This window comes from Prorops nasuta, unplaced genomic scaffold, assembly GCF_024137725.1.
Source record: "Prorops nasuta isolate Cenicafe-Biocafe unplaced genomic scaffold, Cenicafe_Pnas_1.2 PNAS00001, whole genome shotgun sequence".
In the NCBI taxonomy this organism is placed as follows: Eukaryota; Metazoa; Arthropoda; class Insecta; order Hymenoptera; family Bethylidae; genus Prorops; species Prorops nasuta.
The window spans coordinates 19299709-19323350 of NW_027116798.1; the positions used below are offsets into that span (position 1 = coordinate 19299709).

Sequence of the window (23642 nt, forward strand, 5' to 3'; positions counted from 1 at the left end):
TAAATAAACAATTCATTTTTATCTATTACATTTTAAGCATATATTTTACTATGACCTGAATTAAAGATTAAATAAACAATTAATTTTTATCTATATACATTTTAAACAGATATTGTACTATAAAAGGATAAGCGAAACTAGTATACTATATGGAATTATTAAATTTACTAAATTATATACATTACCATATGGTAAAGTATCAATAACTCATCAATTATACATATTTTACTATATGATAATATACATAATTTAGTAAAGTCAATAATACCATTGAGTATACTAGTTTTCTTTAATCTCTTCAGATGTTCAATTATTTACCATCTTCTCTTAATAATGTAGCCGTTAGACATAAATTACATTAAGGTTAGACAATTGTTAGTACTCTATGGAATATTTTTGCAAGAAATGATATGCACTTCATCCAAAACCATAATACCCCATTGCTGTTCGTGCAAACATTCCACTGTTTGTTAGGCTCCCAAGGACATTTTTGTGTATATGTCATCATGGAATATGTTGTAACTGAAAAACTATAGCCCATTGGCTTCTCTTTTCCTTCACTAGTAAACAGATACATCCAGTTATCAGCAGTTGACCACATTTGAAATTGCTGCTTCCATTGCACAACCAATGCTCCGTAGTTGCATAATACCAAAGTACTTTACTATGACCTGAATTAAAGATAAATAAAAAATTAATTTTTATCTATGTACATTCTAAACAGATACTGTACTATAAAAAGATAAGCAAAACTAGTATACTATATAGAATTATTAAATTTACTAAATTATGTACATTACCATATGGTAAAGTATGCATAACTCGTCAATTATACATATTTTACCATATGATAATGTACATAATTTAGTAAATTCAATAATACCATTGAGTATACTAGTTTTGTTTAATCTTTTCAGATATTCAATTATTTACCATCTTCTCTTAATAATGTAGTCGTTAGACATTAATTACATTAGGGTTAGACAATTGTTAGTACTCGATGGTATATTTTTGCACAAAATTATATGCACTTCAACCATACTAGTTAAACTGTTAAGTGAAGCAAAGTATTTCACTTTTATGTTTGAATCCCATGTCATTTTATAACCTGTATTTATCAATGACTCTTTAAGGAATAGATTTGAATAAAGAAAGAAATATTTTCACCGTAAAAATCTAACAGATAACTGAGTTAATAAATACAGGTAATAAAATGAAATGTGATTCAAGCGTAAAAGTAAAATATTTTGATGGACTCAAAGTTTTAACTATTTTTTAAAAGTTCAGCGTTAACATTTCTGTTAGCGTTGAAGAGTATTTTTTTATCAATTTGAAAATATATGTAAATAATATAATAACAAATTCCTAAGCTACTTTAAGGTTTAAATAATTATGTAGTTATCTTTTGATTATTTAACCCAATCTGCTCTATCCTCAGTAATGAAAATGGAAAAGTTCTATCGGTAGTATGCAATTTGCCCCAAAAAATTTGAACGAGTATTAGCCTTGTCTATAGAGTTATATGAAAATGGTGAAATTTGTGTAAATTGAACCGGAAGTCGTTCATACTGTACAGTTGTGCATGAAAAATACGTGGGTCAGTTCTATAGTGTTTTTGCATTGTGACAACTCAGATAGAGATAGAGGTTACAAGTGATTGAAATGGTGGTAAAAGAGTAAATATTACCCCCCCAAATTTAAAAAACTATAAGAATCATCAACATTTTTAGATAAGTAACTTCTTTTCATTTATAAAATTATATACATATGAGAATATGATGCTTTGTGAATACTTTACGTTTCAGGAAAAATTGTAAAGGAAACTGAAAGGTATGAATAAGGCGAATGTGAATTTATTAAAGAATTTCTGTTTTGTCAAGTATATTTTGAATGAGCTCTGACCCACGGCAAGCTATTTTTAAATATGATGTTTGTATTTATAAATAAAATGAGTAAACACTATCGCTCATAGTAAAAACTAATAAAGTCTTAATACAATGTTCACAGAGTAATAGTAAATCCAAGGAGATGCTTTTTAATGCTAAATAATGTTTTCTTAATAATTAAGGTATCAAACCTTACAACAGGCCTAAAGTGGCATGTCCAAATTAGCAAATTAATTGTTGTCTAAATCTGCCCAATATATCCTGCTTAGGGATCACTTGAGTAAGCTATCACCCATTAAAATTTTTTCAATAAAATTTTCTGAAGCAGGATAACGCGTAAGGTCCTGTGTTTCACTTGTTAAATAGAAGAAAAAAAATGTTCTGTTTTTCCTACTTAACAAGTCAAAACCAAAGCGGTAAAAATTTTTCTATTTTAGTAAACTTTACAAAAAGAGTACCAATAGGTGACAGTTTACCTAGCAGGGTGGACCTCAGCGGGATGCATATCATTCACATTGTAAATGGTTGTGGTTTGATTTGCAAAGCAATGTGCACCTATTTGTAAAAATGTTTTATTTATGATATTAATAGCGTACTCGGACTTCACATAATTCAATATGCTAATAAATTCTATTCATTTCAACTAAAGATCAATAAACATCATTATTTTTCTTACTGGCAATAATAATGTTACAGGTCTACATTTGTGATTTGATCAGTAAAACAAACTGACAAATGATCAGAAGCAAACATCTAGTTTCCTACATGACATCCAAAATATATGAGTTAATTGAAATGTAATCGAAAGCCAACTGTTCTGGAAATATCACCGATGAATATATTCATATTGAAATTTGTTATGAAGAAAAGGAAGATTACATAGGATATTCTGGTGTATCAGTGTTAAGAGAATAATTGTAAATTGCATAACTTTAAATGTTAGCAAAAAAACTATAATGTAGGTACTGTAGCCACTTTATAAACTGCTATGCGTTGAATTGTTATGAAGGTAAGATTAGATTTAATAAATTACTATATAAGGGCTGGTAACAAGTCATGGACTCTATTATTCATTAACCCATTAACGTCCAAAATGTCAAAATTTCTTGCACGTTTTCAAAGTGATTTTTTCCTGTGTAATTGGCGTTGAAAAAATTCTTGAACCACATATTCTGATGTAAAATTGCATGCTCTTTCAGAATCCGTTGCCAGAATCATGATAAAACTCACAGGAAAAGAGATATGCTCGATTGAAACATAAAAAACACCTAAATCTTCGAAAAAAAAAATTTTTAGGATTTTTTTTCGAAGTGTTACGGTGAAGATATCACCTTGCGACCGTGATCAAAGGTGATCATGGGAGTTGATGTTTAACAGGGAATTTTTTTGTTGACCTTGAACCATCGCTTCTTTACAAAATGGCGGAAAAAACGAATTTTTTTTTTCAATCTTCATCAACTTTTTTCTCGAAATCTATGGTCTTTAGAAAAAAATTCATAAAAACAAAAATGCCTTAGAATCGCTCGAGGAACATTCTCAAATTTTTTCAGAATTTTTTGAGACAATTTTTGAAAATTCCATTTCACAAGTTTCCCGGAAAATCAAAAATTGTCTCAAAAAATTCTGAAAAAATTTGAGAATGTTCCTCGAGCGATTCTAAGGCATTTTTGTTTTTATGAATTTTTTTCTAAAGACCATAGATTTCGAGAAAAAAGTTGATGAAGATTGAAAAAAAAAATTCGTTTTTTCCGCCATTTTGTAAAGAAGCGATGGTTCAAGGTCAACAAAAAAATTCCCAGTTAAACTTCAACTCCCATGATCACCTTTGATCACGGTCGCAAGGTGATATCTTCACCGTAACACTTCGAAAAAAAATCCTAAAAATTTTTTTTTTCGAAAATTTAGGTGTTTTTTATGTTTCAATCGAGCATATCTCTTTTCCTGTGAGTTTTATCATGATTCTGGCAACGGATTCTGAAAGAGCATGCAATTTTACATCAGAATATGTGGTTCAAGAATTTTTTCAACGCCAATTACATAGGAAAAAATCACTTTGAAAACGTGCAAGAAATTTTGACATTTTGGACGTTAATTGGTTAAGAAAAACTACCAAACATTTCATTTTCTTAAAACAACAATTTAACTAAGGATAATCCTTTGCAGGCACCGTAAGTTATTGTGGTTATACTGGTAGAGCGAACACAATTCAATTGGAGCTCTGCAAATAAAGCAAAAACGATATAGGTTAATAAATCAGTTTTGAGACGATCATCATTGGTAAGACCAAATATGTATTTTTACCTTTAGTTTTTAGCACATTTTCTATTTTCTTAATTGTTTTCCTGTGTTTAAGGATTGAAATATTAAGGAAATTTTTACAGTTGTTCAATCTTTCCAAAAAAAACCTTGACTGCCAAAATCAATGGTGAAAGTGGAGTGAAAGGACAATTAGAGCAAGGGCTATAGGTTTGATAATGGTGATAAGAAGAGAAACGAAAAATGAAATAATTCATGTAGTGAATATACTGGATTAATGAGATGAACGATACTTTGGAAAAAAGAAAGGAAACAACAAAGAGAGTTAACAAAGAATTGAAAAACAAAAGTCGAAAATTTATAAATTTAAAAGAAGTAAGAATATAGAAATAGAGTAGAGAATGGAGTAAGTATAAAACGGAGAAAGGATTATTTATTATAATAAGAAAAAACAAAATAATAAAGGAAAGAATAGAAAATATAGTTATAAATTAATCAGAATAAATATAGAAGAAAAGAGTAGGAAGCAGAAAACGTAAAGCAAACTATTTGTTAAATTAATAAGGTGACTGTAGTAATCATGACAAATTTTATATATTATATGGATTTAACAGGGGTTTTCGACTCATGATTTGTTTTAAAGAATTCATGGATTTGTATGAAGGTGATTTAGAAAAATTTGTGGATATATAATTATAGGTTTGTTCTCCTTTTCGCTGCAGTATCGAACTGGTGCAATTAGTTGAAATAAGACAAACATTTTTTCTCTCTCTAAGTTATTGCACCAGTAGAGCAATGCAGAAAAAAAGAACAGACCTTTTGTGATGGAAGGAACTGTGGGATATTTTACGTGGAGCCGGAGAGCAAAATGAGAAGGAAAGGTGAAAAGGAGAGATTATTTTCCACAGAAGGATACAATGCTTTATGTACTAGATAATTTATTCAGTACAACGTTTGTAAACTACTTTTTTAATTCTCATGTTTGCAATTGAATTGTGGAATTTTTTCAGTTATATGAATTTTGAATGAGTCATATTTAAATTCTAATATTTGTACAATATTAATTTGTCGTGATATGAATTTATATTATGTTTCAAATTTTACTATTATCGAAAGAAATGTAAATTAATAAATTGACCGCGCTTTTACTATTAAAATGAAGGATGAAAAACAATGAAACGTCTTGTCATTTAACCGTACTTAATAATCTGAATTTTCCTTTTGACATGATGGATAAAGATAAAAGAAAAATGCCCAGGATGTTATATCCCGATGGATATATTTATTATAAAAAACATCACTACAAGAAAAATGACGGCAATATTGTAACGTAAATAATAATTACATTTATTTAAATATTAATGCTTCAGATGATTACATAATTGCAACATAAATTCTTCTTTACTTTAAATTGGTTATTTAATTAATGAAATTTAACTGGTTCATGTGTACTTACATACATTTACAAATACATACATTTTTAGATACTTAAGATGTGAAAATAAAAGTTGCAGTGCAACAGCGCTAATAATTAATAGTAACTTTCAAAACAAGAAATCTCATAATCATGAAAAGCCGGCTAATTATCAAGATATATCTAAATTTAGATACGCAATATTGAAAGCAACAAAAAGGGGATTTGGAACACCGAAAAATATCTATGATTCTATAGCTATAAAGTAATTATTAATTATCTACTCCATTCGTTTTTTAATTTACATTCTATTTTAATGCAGATATCCATCTTCGGCAGAAAATATGCCATATAAAAAAATTAGTAGAACAATGCATAATTGGCGAAGTCACAAAACTATAAAAAATCCGAAAATATTACGAAATATCGAGGACTATTTTAGCATTGGGGAACGGCAAAATCTCTTACAATTTAAGACCCACCCAGGCAAAAGCCATAAGATTCGTATTTATCAATACTAACATAATGATAATAGTATGTCGGTAATTTTTACGGACAACATATTAATAAAAAAATTGACAAGTTGCACAGTTTTTTGCATGGATGCAACGTTTGATTGTAAGCCGAAGATAAAAGATTGTAAACAGTTATTAACAATCATGGCTAAATATAAAGAGAAGGTATTTCCAAATTATTATTATATTGTTCTTAATATATGTATGTGAATTTAAAATTAATTGTTACATACTCCCCACTCTATCTTTTCTAAATAGGCTAAGACTTAAACAATATTTTTCATATTTTTTATACTATATTAAATGTTTCATTAACATATTGCTAAATAAGGTCTCTATAATGTTGATGCGTTTCCTAAAAATACCAGGTCTCCACTAAATTTTTGAACCTATGTAAGTATAATCCAAGAATAATGAAGTTCATGACTTATTTTTATTGATTTGATTAAAACTCTGTAACAGATGGCGAATTTGGTAAACCTTAAGTAGAGCAGGATGTTCATGACCAGGTCACATTGAAATTTTTGACAAGGAAGCTGTATGCTTATTGCATATCCATTAGCTTCTTACAGAATTAAGCTTTTCAAAATACTACGCGAATATACTATTAAAACGAAACATTTATGAAATTTCTGTATTTGAAATTGTAAAGAATTTTGGCTTTGTTTAAAAAAAAATAACGCTATAACTTTTTACATATACATTGTAACGTGGTGGAAACCCGTTACAGAAAAATGATTATTGTTAGCTCTGCTTAGGTCTCCCCCTTAGTGCCTCCCGTCCCCTTGAGTATGCATGTGAGTAAGTGAGTGAGCGTAGATGAACCTTCCGTGTGATGGTAATGTAGTTGCCCGCTGAAGGGATATTGTAATTGCCATCCACGGAAGGAGAGTAAATGTTTTTAGGACAGGGTATGATTGCGGATTGAGCGAATGTCAGTAGGTTGTATATTAGTTAAGACTAAATATTATATTTCTAATGGTAAATTTTATTCGTAGCTTATAAGACCGATTCCCTGCTCCAACATGAGCTAGAAAACTGTTATTGTCCTATCCTTTACGCTCCCATGCCCGAATGCCTATAATGCCCTCTCTCTCTAACCTTCCTGCCGAGCGCGGTTGTTTACGCGACGCTCCTACCGTCCCCTTACCCAGTCTCCCCGCCGAGCGCTTCGCCGGTTCCTTCCCGTTACCGCGCCGCGCCTCGAGCGCCAGGCAGCGAGTCCCAGTCCCCTCCCCTTACCGCGCTGACGCCTCGCGCGCCTAGCGGCGTTCTCCTCGGCCCGCGCCACTACCGGCCCATCGTTGCCGACCCCGCACCGCATCGCCCCGCTGCCGAACCACGAAGCATAGTGTCGTCTGCTGCTAAGGACGACCACGCAGGATTCTAGCGCAGGAGCTAGCCAGCCGGCTATCATGCCAAGTATATGGGTGATTAGCCGGAACGGCGAGAAATATGGATCGCGGACCCATACCGGATTAATGATTGGTCCCTGGATCCCGATCACCAATATGACACCCCGGAATGAGGGAAATGATTGAGAGGACGGAGGAATATCCGTCAAATTGGGCCAGATCTTGTTCTACTATCAGAGCATCAGTACGTGGTCTAAGTAGAGAGCTGGGTCGTCGCCGCAATTATTGAAATTCGGTGTAATTCAATATTGCGGGCCCCAGCCATCGATTAATTGGAGTTAACGCGGAGTTCTCGTGGCGGACGTCGTGGGATCGCTGGAGTTCATCGTCGGAGCCGCCGGAGAATTTTCCCTCGCCCCTTTCCCTTCCCCTTTTTGCCTCCCCTAGTTTTCCTGTTAATTAGTGTTTAATGAAATCATTGTGCGCGTATAATAAGTGTGCCAGGACATCGCGGGAGGCCTCTCCCCCCGAGATTTGTTAGTGTGAATAAAGATTGTGTCCTCGTAATTGGATCGTGTATATTAATAATTTATTTTAACCCGGAATTCCCTTTCCGCCGGTTACAAATTGGCGCCCAACGTGGGGCCCCGCCGCGTAGAGTGTCCGAAGTGCCCGCGAGTGCAGTGATTTCATTAAAAAAGTGCAGTTTCCGAATTTTCTCCTGGTCTTCCCCTACTCCCCCCCCCCCTCCCCTACTGGGTTCGGCCGTTGGCTCTGGCGGTGACCTCCCGCGTTTCCGTGCGTCGCGGGTGCGGGTCGAGTGCTCGTGACCTATAGTGTTTGTTTTGATTTTCGAACTTCAGAAGTTTTCGCGAGTGATTCAAACTGTTCGAATTGAAAAATTGCCGCTGCCGCCTGCCTTACCGACCGCCGCCGCCACCGCCATCTGCCGCCGCCGCTGCTGCACCTGCCGCCACCTGCCATACCGACGTCTCTCTTCCCCCACCGCCAACGAAGTGCTGGGACCGCTGCTTCCCTGGTCGGCGTAAAAGGTAGGTGATGAGCATTTCTCCACCCTCCCCTCCCGGTTTTTCCCTCGAAACATATCGCGACGTTGTTCGTACCCTCCCCTTACAGATTATTTTACTAATTTTACGCTCCTACGGACTACAAATTTCCGGGTCTCCCTCAATTCTTCGCGATCGACTTTTCAGGTTTCGTAGTCGTTTTTTGTTCGGAGACATGTCCATCCCGTGGGAAATGGACCTTGACGTTCGGGCCGCCGGGAACAGAACCGAATCTTTCGAGAGTGACAATAGTGGGAATTCCTACTATTGGGACTCCATGCTCGCGCCGGACGTAATGCCTCCCCCGCGAACGAACTTGACCTTCCCCTTAGATTGCGACCTACCCCCCTCCGCTAATATAATTGCCACCCCTGCGCCAAGACTACCCTTAGCTACCCCCGTGGAACCCCGCAACCCCCATGGATCTCGGGAGATCCATTTAATTGATTTATCGTGCGACGAAATCCCTCCCACCCCTCGACGGGAGGTGGTTCAACCCCGTCGCAACGCAGTTAGTTTTTCCTCCCCCGTAGCGACCACTATTGCCGAAGAATCGACTTCGCGTTTACAGGAATCCACCAGGACGGAAGCAGCTTCCCGGAACAACCCCTTTCACCCTTGTTCATTTTCAGGAAGAACGGAACCTCGCTATGAGAATTTGCCCTTAGCCCCCCCTCCCGCCGATCAACCCCCGCCCCTGCCGCGTAAATTTTCGTCATTTCAGGATCCTAGCGCCCCGGATCGGGTGCCGCTACCCCGAACGCTACCCGCCACCCCTTTGACGCACCCCTCCCCTACCCCCTACCAACCTGCCTTCCCCCCTCCCTCCCGAACTACCCCTCTACTCTGCCACCCTTCCCCCAGGTGGAATCCTGCCTCGATCCTCCATAGTACCTACACTATGGCCCCGTCCCGTCCCAACCCTCCTCCTCCCCTGGCAACCCCTAGATGGCACGGACCGAACCAGTATGAAGCGACGTCGCCTATGGCCCGTCAGGCTTCATACCCAGTACGTTCTAACGCCGAATCTAGTGCCCCTTACTTTCCGACCCATACTCCCACCCCTATGCTCACCCCTACCCCAATCCCGGAACATTCCCAACAACCCCCTCAGCCTAGCACCCTTCGAGAGTTCGATCCTTATTACTTAAATTCCTCCCACCTATCAGAGACCCTTACCCCGGAAATGCGCGCGTGGGATAGTCTCACTAAATATATCCCTGTGTTCACCGGACAATTCGACGAGGACCCTCGAGAGTTTCTGGCTTCCTTGCACGAGTTGATCCAAGGTCGAAATCTAGCGGCCCCGGCCGTCTTACGCGCTCTCCCCTCTGCCCTCGCCGGAACCGCGTTAACCTGGTTCCGACTGGAAAGTCCTGCATGGACAGGATATTACGATTTCGTCCAGGCTTTCTGCAAAACCTTCGCCGTCAATTACCCCGCCCACGTAATCCGACGAGAAGCCACCGCTCGAACCCAAGGACCACAGGAACGACCGCTGGACTTCATTATGAAAATTAGGAGAATTTTGGGACGAATGGACCCCCCTATGGAATTGGAGCAGCAACTGGACCTGGCCTACCACAATCTACTTCCCCTGTATCGCCAGAAGATAGCTAGAGAAGAGCTGTCCAGTTTCCAGGACCTGATCAACGAGTGCCATCGAGTGGACACCAGAAGGTTGGCTGATCGTTCCAAGCATCCTCCCCCTCCCCTGCCCTCTGCGTCCCTATTCCCTACTGAGGCGTATAACCCCCTTACCAGCCCTCGTAATCCTGCCGCCCCCATTGAAGCCGAATTAACCCTAGTCCAAGGAAAAGAACCTACCCTCACCGTCACTCCCAGTTCCCCGACCCCCAATAAACCCTCCTCCCCGACCTCCCCCCAGTCCAAACCCTCCCAAGGCCCCCGCAACAAACCCGCAAAAATTCCTCAAGACAGTACCCCTCCTACCCTGCCGAATACTCCTCTCGATCCTAATCAACCCCTTCCTGGAAGCCCAGCCACTGGAGACACGGATTCCCACAAGATGAGGCCACCCCCGAACACCTGCTGGAATTGTCATCGCCCAGGACATCATTTTCCCCAGTGCTCCCACCCACGAGGGAAATTCTGTTGCCGTTGTGGACGGATGGGCACGGTCACTAAGACCTGCCCCACCTGTAAAGATAAGCCGAGCCCGGGAAACGAAGGATCGGGACATCGTTAGGACTCGACGATTCAACTCCCGACCCCAAGAGTCCCAATACCGCCCTGGATTCCCTCCCCGAACTCTCCCCTGCCTCCCCCATCGAACATGATCCCAGATATTTCCTAAATTTACGCATTGGCCAACACACCTTCCCCGCTCTGCTGGATAGCGGTGCGGCCCGCTCATATTTCGGGAAGAGAATAGGAGACCTCCTGAAAAACCACCTACGTCACATAGTAGCATATATACAAGTTGCTAATGGAGCCGTCGAACCAGCCCAAGGAGAAGCCCGAGTCCGATTCCACTTGGACGGGCAGACGGAAGTCCTGGCGATTCGGGTGTGCCAAGCCCTAGGATACGACTGCATCCTAGGAGGGGATTTTTTGGAAGCCCTGCAGATCACCCTGGACTTCGCAAACCTGACGTGGCGCACTCCTAACTCTCCCTCTCGACCCTTACGCCCTCCCTCTCCTACCGAACCCCCCGTTGAACTTACCCTTGATGGCCTAGCCCTAGTGGCTCCCTCTCCTAGCGAAAAGGAAACCCTCCAAACCCTCTGCCGAACCCTGATGCCCAGTTCCGACCAATCCCTCCCCCCTACTCCCCTCACCTCCCACTATATTGATATCCAAGGTCACCCTCCCATTAAACAACGTCCCCGCCGTCTATCCCCTGCCATGCTAAAGGTTGCGCACGCAGAGGTACGGGACATGCTGGCCGCTGGAATAATTGAAACATCCAGTAGTGCATGGAGCAGCTGTCCCGTCATTATCAAGAAAAGTACTGGCAAATTTCGCTTTTGCATCGACTACCGAGATGTCAACCGCGTAACCAAGAAGGACGCCTACCCCCTGCCCAACATCGATGCCATCCTCGACGGATTAAGAACAGCCCGCTACATCACCAAATTCGACCTGAGCCAAGCTTACTTCCAAGTCCCCGTAGACCCCGAATCCCGAGAAATAACTGCCTTTACCGTCCCCGGAGCCGGCCTTTTCCAGTTCACCCGAATGCCCTTTGGCCTTACCAACGCCCCCGCCACCTTCCAGCGACTGATGGACCGACTTATCAAACCCGAATGGTCCACCCACGTCTTCGCATACCTGGATGACATCATTATCGTCAACGAAACCTTCGAAGAACATGCGGAGTACGTGGAGAAAGTCCTAAAAGCACTAAAAGCCGCTAACTTGACCGTCAACCCCGAGAAGAGCGAGCTATGCTGTCAGCAGGTCAGTTACCTGGGCTACATCATCGATAAGGAAGGATTGAAGGCCGATCCCGAAAAGATCGCCCCCGTCGTACAATACCCCGCCCCGCGAAACATCAAGGAACTACAACGCTTTCTGGGGATGGTGGGCTGGTACGCCCGCTTCATAGACAAATTCTCCGAGCACAAGGTCCCACTAACGCAGCTCCTGAAGAAAGACGCACCCTGGAAGTGGGAAGAAGCACAACAGACCGCCTTCGAAACCTTAAAGTCCGCCCTGTCCTCTACCCCTGTCCTCCTCCGCCCTGATTTCTCCAAACCCTTTATAGTCCAGACCGATGCCAGCAACTCCGCGATAGGAGCGGTCCTGACACAAATGAGCAGCGGAGCGGAGCTTCCGGTGGTGTTCGCAAGCCGAATGCTGAGCCCCGCGGAACGAAACTACTCCACGACGGAAAAAGAGTGTTTGGCGGTATTGTGGGCCGTGAAGAAGTTCCGCCCCTATATAGAGGGTACGGCATTCCGAGTAATTACCGACCATAGTAGTTTGCGGTGGTTGCAGCGGCTACGCGATCCCACTGGGAGGCTCGCCCGTTGGGCATTGGCCTTGCAATCGTTCGATATGACGATCGAACATAGGAAAGGCTCTGCTAATGTTGTCCCTGATGCCCTTTCCCGCATGTATCCCTCCCTTGTCACCGCCCTGGCCACCATAGGATCTTCCCAAAATCATTGGTATTTGAATCGCTTGAAGAATGTACAAGAAGCTCCCTGGAAATACCCGGATTGGAAAGTTCACGAGGACAAGTTGTACTACCATCGCCCAAATCCACTGATAGAACCCGCCATGGAAGATATGAATGCCTGGAAATTAGTATTGCCTCCCGAAAGCCGCCCCCGAGCCCTTAGCGACGCACACGATCCTCCCCAGTCCGGCCATTTAGGAATCGAAAAGACTTATGCCCGCCTAGCCCAAGATTTCTATTGGCCAGGAATTTATCACTCCGTAGTGAAGTATATCCGAACTTGCCGTGCCTGTCAGACCCACAAACAGTCCACCCAAGGCCCCCCAGGACTGATGAGAGAACGAGTCGTCGAAGAACCATGGACCCTAGTAGCTGCAGACGTTATGGGACCGCTTCCGCAAAGCAAAAACCAGAACAAATATCTGTTGGTCTTTCAGGACACCTTCACCAAGTACGTAGAGTTGAAAGCTTTGCGGAAGGCGGATGGCAGATCCATCGCTGCCGCTTTTTCTTCCCTTATCGTCCATCGCTGGGGATGTCCGACGTTCTTCCTGACCGACAACGGCACGGAGTTCGTAAACAAGGATATTAAAGCCCTGACAGAAGCTTACGGAATTACCCAAATCACCACCCCCCCCCTACCACGCCCAAGCCAACCCCGTAGAGCGCGTAAACCGGACCCTAAAGACCATGCTCGCGATGTACGTTGAGGGAGACCACCGCGAATGGGACAAAAAACTCGAAGCGCTGCAGTTTGCCCTAAATACGTCAACCCAGAGTTCGACCCAATTTTCCCCCGCGTTTCTCAATTTTGGCCGCCACCCCTTACCGATCCGAACCCTCGCAAAAGAACCCTCCCCTACCGAATACGAACCCCGCGATACCGTAACCTGGGCAGACAGAGTTACCAATTTAGGACATTTGCGAGACTTGGTCCGGAAGAATTTAGGGGAAGCCACTCTCCGCCAAGCAGCCCGGTATGACCAAGGACGACGGAACGTCGAGTTCAAGGAGGGCGACCAAGTCTTGCGCAAGTATTACGTACTCTCGTCCGGCACCCAGGGATTTGCAGCTAAACTTGCCCCCAAATTCATAGGCCCCTATACTATTGATACTGTCCTATCCCCAGCAGTCTACCGTCTTAAGGCCGAAGACGGCACGCTAGTGAAACGAGTGCACGTGAAAGACCTGAAACCCTATTTTGCTACCCCTACCGATAACCTTCCCCCCGTCGAATCCCCACGCGATCACCCCCGCCCCCGATTTCAGAAAAAGACCACAGTGCAGGATAGGAGTTCGAGCGACGCCAGGCCGAGAGGAACACACTCCAGTACGGAGTCCACACCGGCACTTCAGCGACCCCGGACCCCGGTTACCGTCCCCAAACCCCCGAATAACGAACGCCCACCCCCTCGCTCCCCCGTCCGACTTCGGCCCCGAACCCAACGTCCACCCCCCCGCTAATCAGTTAATATTAAGAACCGCCACAACCCCGCTAATTGGTTTTTGCCCATTTACAGGATGCTGCCACACCATCGGGCCGGACCGAGGAGGATGTTGGGCCGGGAGGGTCGGACTCCGCCGGGGAGCCCACCCCGATCCCCGACCGAGCCCGGGCCCTCCTTCGGCGTCCGCGATCCCTTTCCCCCGGCCCGCGAACTATATTATCCCCCTATTGTCGCCGGCGACGAGGCCGGCGGGATCCAGCCCCTCCCGCCAATGACGGAGGAGCTTCGTCGGAAGCTTCACTTGTCTTGGCGGGAGGCGGCTAAGCCGCGGCCGCTGCAGCTCCCCACCAAGGAGGAGGCTGCTGCGGTGCGGACCGCGGCCCGGGAGGTACGGGAGGCGCTGGAGAAGCTAGAACCTCCGCGCCGATCCCGCCTCCCGGAGATGGATCCCGCCGACCTCGACGCCTATTACTCCCCGATCGCGTCGATGGAGCCCTACCAATCCTCCCCCCCTTCCCAGCCCCCCCGCCGCCCTGTTACCCCCGAACCTCCCCGCCCGCCCCGCCACGTCCATTTCTCCCTGCCCCCCGTCCCTGGTCCGCCGTCCTCTCGACCGCCCGTACCCCCATTCCGTCCCACTTGTCCCTCTCCCGTCCCCGGCTCCTCCGGCTCCCTCCTCCGCCCCCCCTCTGCCGTAATGTCCCCCCTTCCCCCCTTTCAGCCCCAGGCTGCCCCGGTCCGCCCCCTAATGCCTCCCCGAACCTCCCCTCGTTCCTTCGCCCCTGCCCCATCCACCATCCCTCCCCTAATGTCCCTCAATATCTCCCCCCCTCCCCAACTATCCCGTCCCAGTCCTCCCCGCGGCCCTATGACCCCCCTTCTGTCCCTACAGACCTCCCCTCCCCCTCCTTCCTCCCTCACCTCCTACTCTCCCCCTTCCTCCCCTATTCCCTCTTTCCCTCCCGCTCCCCGACGTCAGCCGTCCCCGGGCCCCGTTCCCGCAGGAGCGGGGGTCACCCCCACCCACCGGCCCAACCCCAAGGGGTGCTGGGCTTGCGGCGGGAGTGGGCATTCCTTCCGGGGATGCCCACAACCCAACCGCCTTCTTTTTTGTTTCGGTTGTGGGTGGGAGGGGGTGACCAACGCCACCTGCCCCCATTGTCGCCGCTCGTAAGGAGCCCGGCCGACTGACGCCGATCCCCTGTCCGTCCTATTCCCCCCCCCCCCCTATATGTCTATGTTGAAATAGTCCCCTATATGTGTTGCCCTTAGCCCGTTGCCCCAGCCGCCCGAAAATTAGCCGATACCCCGCCGCCCTAAGAAGCTAGCCCCTGAACCGTTGCGCCTAAATAGTTCGAAATTTCTCGTATTATGTGGATTTGCTTAAGTTGCAGTGGATGAGAGCGGTCAGTCGCTATTTCAAACACCGCCGCAGTCTCAATCGCGCGAATTGATAGTTCCATGTTCGAATCACGGGTCGAGTTCCCGCGGAGCGCTCGCCTCATCCATATAGAGTTCGGTTCGCGATCGCCCAGTCCCCCTCAAGCTGTTGCGGCTTTGGGCAAGCCAATTAGTTTCGGGAAAGTAACCCCGGACGGGGAAAAGCCCCCCCGGTTCCAACACACCTCCTCTTTCCTCATCCAGGAGCTCATCGCCGACCAAGCCGTCCAGGTAAGCGTTTATTTCAAATTTATTGGCATGGTGGTGGCGTGTGTGGTGTGTGTGTGGTTGTGTGGATCGGCGCACTGGTTGCAGCGGTCATTCCGCGCGAATTTAGCACTCGACTCGCGTCCGCGTTCCGCCGGAACCCCCCCCCCCGACCCCTGCCGCGGGTTTCCTCCCGCTACCCGACGGTAGTAACGTAGAAATTGAAGGACAAATTGGGCCACACAAGCCCTAAGGGCTCGACGACCCAATTTTCTCCACGGTTCTCCCAGAAAAGGACATTTTTTGATTATTTTATTAATGGGCAGGAGCCCTAGTAGTCGGTGCAGTGGCACCTAGATAAATTAAGAGCTCCTGTAGTTCTGGTGGCACGACAGTGCCAGATTTTAGTTTGATAGTTAAGAAGGCGCGTAGCGCCACCCCTTTGAGTTGTATCGAGTCAGGAGCGCGATAATGCGCTAGATATTCTGAATTATGTACAGTTAGTAGTAAGTTGCGTTGTCCTTCCGCATAAGGACCCTTTAGTAGATTAAGCATATTTCCCCCTTTTTATAGAAAATTTGAAAATTTCCGAGGCACATTCTCCCGCGATGGTTTAGAGTGTAAGTTTTTGTAAATAGTAGGTTAAGTTAGTATAGCACCCCCTACCCCCCCGAGGTCCGAGCTAAGTGGGGAGGAGTTGTAACGTGGTGGAAACCCGTTACAGAAAAATGATTATTGTTAGCTCTGCTTAGGTCTCCCCCTTAGTGCCTCCCGTCCCCTTGAGTATGCATGTGAGTAAGTGAGTGAGCGTAGATGAACCTTCCGTGTGATGGTAATGTAGTTGCCCGCTGAAGGGATATTGTAATTGCCATCCACGGAAGGAGAGTAAATGTTTTTAGGACAGGGTATGATTGCGGATTGAGCGAATGTCAGTAGGTTGTATATTAGTTAAGACTAAATATTATATTTCTAATGGTAAATTTTATTCGTAGCTTATAAGACCGATTCCCTGCTCCAACATGAGCTAGAAAACTGTTATTGTCCTATCCTTTACGCTCCCATGCCCGAATGCCTATAATGCCCTCTCTCTCTAACCTTCCTGCCGAGCGCGGTTGTTTACGCGACGCTCCTACCGTCCCCTTACCCAGTCTCCCCGCCGAGCGCTTCGCCGGTTCCTTCCCGTTACCGCGCCGCGCCTCGAGCGCCAGGCAGCGAGTCCCAGTCCCCTCCCCTTACCGCGCTGACGCCTCGCGCGCCTAGCGGCGTTCTCCTCGGCCCGCGCCACTACCGGCCCATCGTTGCCGACCCCGCACCGCATCGCCCCGCTGCCGAACCACGAAGCATAGTGTCGTCTGCTGCTAAGGACGACCACGCAGGATTCTAGCGCAGGAGCTAGCCAGCCGGCTATCATGCCAAGTATATGGGTGATTAGCCGGAACGGCGAGAAATATGGATCGCGGACCCATACCGGATTAATGATTGGTCCCTGGATCCCGATCACCAATATGACACCCCGGAATGAGGGAAATGATTGAGAGGACGGAGGAATATCCGTCAAATTGGGCCAGATCTTGTTCTACTATCAGAGCATCAGTACGTGGTCTAAGTAGAGAGCTGGGTCGTCGCCGCAATTATTGAAATTCGGTGTAATTCAATATTGCGGGCCCCAGCCATCGATTAATTGGAGTTAACGCGGAGTTCTCGTGGCGGACGTCGTGGGATCGCTGGAGTTCATCGTCGGAGCCGCCGGAGAATTTTCCCTCGCCCCTTTCCCTTCCCCTTTTTGCCTCCCCTAGTTTTCCTGTTAATTAGTGTTTAATGAAATCATTGTGCGCGTATAATAAGTGTGCCAGGACATCGCGGGAGGCCTCTCCCCCCGAGATTTGTTAGTGTGAATAAAGATTGTGTCCTCGTAATTGGATCGTGTATATTAATAATTTATTTTAACCCGGAATTCCCTTTCCGCCGGTTACAACATACACTGCATTGCTTTTATCTCTATTCTCAAATCCAAATATTCCATAAACGACTTGATTAATCAGTATATTTATGTAGTGTTTTGGAAATCTCTTAACAAAAACTGAAAGTATATGTGTTAAAAATTGTATCTTTTTACTAAAAAATCTCAAGGTGATCTTACCATAATTTCCAGTCGACATTCAACCAATATAATAATCTGATAGATTTTAAATGGAAAATATAAAAATATGTCCTCAGCAGAATTTTTCTAAGCTGCTTACTTTCATAAATGTTTTTCGTTCCAATCTTTTTGGAACGCGATACATATACAACATATCTGTTTAAACAATTCTACGATTCATTTATAGTTTGTACCATTTTTATGGATCTTGATGCCCAATAAAAAGCAGTTTACATATATACAAATTTTTGAATTTGCACGCAATAAAATTATGAAAAACATGGAACCATTACAATGCTTGTGTGATTATGAAATTGGGCTGCATAATGCTATTAAAATAGTTTTTACTAATTGTCATATAACAGGATGTTATTTTCATTATGTACATGTAAGAATTATACATGTATTCCTTTTCTTACAATTTTATTTTAATTTTTTTACTGAAATGAAGCATTTTAATTACCTATAAATGGCTATAAACAGTTATTTGATTTAATAATATTTTTCTTTTCCATGATAATAGAGTCTAAACAAAAATGCTAAAAAAAGACAGGTTTTTCAAAACCTTGAATCCCAATCAATTGAAATAAACGTCAAAGGAATTATATTATTTAGAAGGCTGTGTAATTTACCCTATTTACCTTCTAATAATATTTGTGAAGTGTTTCAGCAAATAATCAATGAAACTAAAGAAGATATCATTCTTTACGATATATTTAAGAGCTTTTTTACATATTTTAAAAAGTTTTGGTTGAAAAGAATCAGCCCTAACATTCTATCAACATACAGAATTATCGATAACTCTAATAACTGCCAGGAGAGATATCATAAAACATTGTCTGAAAAGATTGGTTCCAAACCCCTAATTCATAATTTCGTCCGTAAGTGAAAACTGGGAAAACATATATCTCCAAAATGCGTTTATACTATATTACAAATACGCATTAAAACTATCATATATTCTTTATAAATTTTATAAATTTACGTTTCAGTTAAGTTAATTAAAATAATTAAGATATACCACATAGAAATAGCACAATTAGATAAAGGATTTGGCAAAAATGTTGTACACCATCGACCAAATTATCAATTTTTCCAAGATTGGCTTACAGATGAAACAGAAGGTGGATGGGCCATGTTGAATGAAGGCGTTAATAGTAACTGTAATCAAGAAAGATTGAACAACTGTAAAAAATTCCTTAATATTTCAATCCTTAAACACAGGAAAACAATTAAGAAAATAGAAAATGTGCTAAAAACTAAAGGTAAAAATACATATTTGGTCTTACCAATGATGATCGTCTCAAAACTGGTTTATTAACCTATATCGTTTTTGCTTTATTTGCAGAGCTCCAATTGAATTGTGTTCGCTCTACCAGTATAACCACAATAACTTACGGTGCCTGCAAAGGATTATCCTTAGTTAAATTGTTGTTTTAAGAAAATGAAATGTTTGGTAGTTTTTCTTAATGAATAATAGAGTCCATGACTTGTTACCAGCCCTTATATAGTAATTTATTAAATCTAATCTTACCTTCATAACAATTCAACGCATAGCAGTTTATAAAGTGGCTACAGTACCTACATTATAGTTTTTTTGCTAACATTTAAAGTTATGCAATTTACAATTATTCTCTTAACACTGATACACCTGAATATCCTATGTAATCTTCCTTTTCTTCATAACAAATTTCAATATGAATATATTCATCGGTGATATTTCCAGAACAGTTGGCTTTCGATTACATTTCAATTAACTCATATATTTTGGATGTCATGTAGGAAACTAGATATTTGCTTCTGATCATTTGTCAGTTTGTTTTACTAAATCAAATCACAAATGTAGTCCTGTAAAATTATTATTGCCAGTAAGAAAAATAATGATGTTTATTGATCTTTAGTTGAAATGAATAGAATTTATTAGCATATTAAATTATGTGAAGTCCGAGTACGCTATTAATATCATAAATAAAACATTTTTACAAATAGGTGCACATTGCTTTGCAAATCAAACCACAACCATTTACAATGTGAATGATATGCATCCCGCTGAGGTCCACCCTGCTAGGTAAACTGTCACCTATTGGTACTCTTTTTGTAAAGTTTACTAAAATAGAAAAATTTTTACCGCTTTGGTTTTGACTTGTTAAGTAGGAAAAACAGAACATTTTTTTTCTTCTATTTAACAAGTGAAACACAGGACCTTACACGTTATCCTGCTTGAGAAAATTTTATTGAAAAAATTTTAATGGGTGATAGCTTACTCAAGTGATCCCTAAGCAGGTTATATTGGGCAGATTTAGACAACAATTAATTTGCTAATTTGGACATGCCACTTTAGGCCTGTTGTAAGGTTTGATACCTTAATTATTAAGAAAACATTATTTAGCATTAAAAAGCATCTCCTTGGATTTACTATTACTCTGTGAACATTGTATTAAGACTTTATTAGTTTTTACTATGAGCGATAGTGTTTACTCATTTTATTTATAAATACAAACATCATATTTAAAAATAGCTTGCCGTGGGTCAGAGCTCATTCAAAATATACTTGACAAAACAGAAATTCTTTAATAAATTCACATTCGCCTTATTCATACCTTTCAGTTTCCTTTACAATTTTTCCTGAAACGTAAAGTATTCACAAAGCATCATATTCTCATATGTATATAATTTTATAAATGAAAAGAAGTTACTTATCTAAAAATGTTGATGATTCTTATAGTTTTTTAAATTTGGGGGGGTAATATTTACTCTTTTACCACCATTTCAATCACTTGTAACCTCTATCTCTATCTGAGTTGTCACAATGCAAAAACGCTATAGAACTGACCCACGTATTTTTCATGCACAACTGTACAGTATGAACGACTTCCGGTTCAATTTACACAAATTTCACCATTTTCATATAACTCTATAGACAAGGCTAATACTCGTTCAAATTTTTTGGGGCAAATTGCATACTACCGTTCTATCTTGATATAAACTGAAAAAGAAATACCACACAGTACCACAAAGTAATTACATCCTGTGTTATAAAAGAATATAATGTTGTACTTATCTAATTCGTGCGACTTCTTCTATCACTGTATTGATTTATCATTTTGAAAATTAATAGATACAATATCGCAACACGATGAATAACCTCACTGCATTAAAAATACAAATAACCTCACATTAGAATATACAATTCACAATAGTCGCCGGATTAATTATATCGATCATATCGACTTTATTTGACAGTTCACAAACACAGTTCGGTCGTTGGGTATAGTTTATTATCTCGTTAGCGACCAACTTCAGCCCGAGACATACATTTTGGCTGAAAAAAGAGATGAGGAAGGAGAAAAATGTTATATTTCGGCATATATATAGATAACACAGTATGATATCTCTGGATTGCGTGAACCGATTTTCATGTTCGTGGGCTCAAATGAAAGCTTTTTCAAATCCATTTTAAGAAAATGTTTACTTAAGCAATGACAATGGATTATTCACAGAGATAAATCGATTTGAAAATTGAGACGGCCAAACTTTCTGTATAAGAGGGTAGTGCCTCGACGGCGGTATAGACACTTCTATACCTACTTTTATGTACTTGCCGTCGAGACACTGCCGTGTCTCTTGATCAGGAAATACTACAGAGAATATCATTGAAGCCTCTGCTTCTTAGATATTCTGCTGTCAATTTCCTACTTTCCACCATCGTATGCCTGTAAGATGGAAAATGTTAAACTGATGGTCTTTACATGATTATAATCTTATAAAGTTGCATATTGACTGTAAAATATTAATTGATGTCACTACGTGTAAGCCTAAAATCAAATTGATTGTATAACTATCAAAACTCTTTAATGAAAATTAATATTTGAAGGAACATTATCATCTCATCTACTTAACAGCATTCGACTTTGAACGTCTCCATTTTCTTTATTTCTTTGTGACTTAACGTCCTCGAAACTAAGGATCTGTAATACTGTAGTATATCTTGGTTTCTTTTCTAAACGTCTAATTTTAATTAATCTGAAAAACAAATATTCCACAAAGTATATAACCTCCTGTATTGTAAATATAAAGTTATACTTATCTAATTGGTGAATCCTTCTGTCACTGTAAATGAATTTATTATTTTTTAATTTAAAGAATAAACAGATGCATTATAGCAATTATCGCAACACAATGAATAACCTCACTGCTTTAAATATAAATACAAATAACCTCACATTACAATATATAATTCACAATAGTTGCCGAATTAATTATATCGATTATATTGACTTTATTTGACACTTCACAAACACAGTTTGGTCGTTATATAGGTATAGAGACCGTGCACACCAACAAAATGATAGCGAAGTGTCAATGTATATATAACTGTATATGTATAAATAAATTACACTCAAAAACTACGAAAATTGACCGATTGTTTACGCTGATAGTATGCATATACATCAATATACATTCTTATCTCACTGTCATTGAGTTAATGTGCACGGTCTCTATAATTTATTTAAATGGAAAAATAGGAACTTCATTTTAAATAACTAATAACTTTACATAATTTATTTTTATTTTTTTTTTATTTTAAAAAAGGGTGTACTACATATGGGACACAATTTACTGTCCACGGCCCCTTCCTCTACCCCGACCTCCTCCTCCTCGTCCCCTGCCTCCAAAGGCCTCGTCCGCCATGGAACGCAGCATTATTGCCATACGCTGGCATGCTGCGTTCCCTTGGCGCCATCCGGCCCTGCGTGACCGTTTATGCCACCGTCTTCCTAATAAAAAAGAAAAAAAATTTAAATAAATCATTATTAATCAAATTTATTATGTTACTTACGATTTCCTCCTTCCCTTTCTTCGGCCTGTTCTGGACGAGGAGGAGGGTTAGGCCCTGGCTGGCCTTGTGGCGGTGCTTGGGGTGGTGCCGGCGGTGCTGCTGCTGCTGCTTGGTCTGGCAGTGCTACTGAAACAATATAAATTTAGAATTATTATTATTATTTTTTTTTTTAATTTATTTTGTTAACTTACCATTAACCGGAGGCCTGTAACGCCTGGTCGGCGGGATGGGCAATTCCTGCTCAACCACTCTCCCTGATGGCCCAGGCAATGCTTCTGAAAATAATTAATGTGATTGTTAATACATCTATAATAGTATTAAAAAATATAACATAATAGATTAAATATCATATTAATTCTTCTAGCTTTTGCTTCAACAAAAGCTACTATACAATATTTTAACCTATCTAAGTTACCACGTGCATGCATTTATCTATTTAATTTTTATTAATGAGATACATACCCTCAATATCCATCAGTGCGAGCAGTCTCTGAAATACAAAAAACATGAGTTACATTAATTGATTTATATTTTTAATTCAATAAGCAATAAAAATTAAATAAAATCAGCAACTTACATCTTCCTCGCTGCTTCGGTCAGACATCTTTGAAAAACAAACCTATAGATTGTACTCTCTAGTGCATTTCTTTTCAGAATTCAAATTTTGATAGATTGCACACTCATAGGAGATTTCGTATTATTTTACTATAGCTATTTTAACTAGTATAATTACTGCTTTCCGTTTGATTTAAATATGAAACAATGACCGAAATTAATTAAATAAAATAATATTTATAATGAATAATAGCAGCAATTAAACCAAAATTATCATTAAAACTTAACTATCTGCGCTTTTATTAATTATGATAATGTATATTAAGTGATTAGGTGCTACATTCAAATAATACAATCCTAGAGTTTTTCTCT

At 41.5% G+C, this 23642-nt stretch overlaps 1 protein-coding gene across 2 annotated transcripts; it reads right to left on the reverse strand.

Annotated features, from left to right (window-relative positions):
* Positions 1 to 22457: 22457 nt before the first annotated feature.
* LOC136776588 (uncharacterized) lies at positions 22458 to 23200 on the reverse strand. Of its 2 annotated transcripts, XM_066732274.1 has the most exons (4): positions 23178 to 23200; positions 22907 to 22990; positions 22716 to 22841; positions 22458 to 22653 (listed from the first exon to the last, which is right to left on the reverse strand). In XM_066732274.1, the coding sequence occupies exons 1-4, from the start codon at positions 23188 to 23190 to the stop codon at positions 22493 to 22495; spliced, it is 384 nt and encodes a 127-aa protein (XP_066588371.1). In that variant the 5' UTR covers positions 23191 to 23200; the 3' UTR covers positions 22458 to 22492. The 2 variants fall into 2 exon arrangements, 1 of the variants encoding a protein (XP_066588371.1); XR_010823117.1 differs by lacking the exon at positions 23178 to 23200 and having other exon boundaries at positions 22716 to 22838; positions 22907 to 23155.
* Between the last annotated feature and the right edge of the window lie 442 nt (positions 23201 to 23642).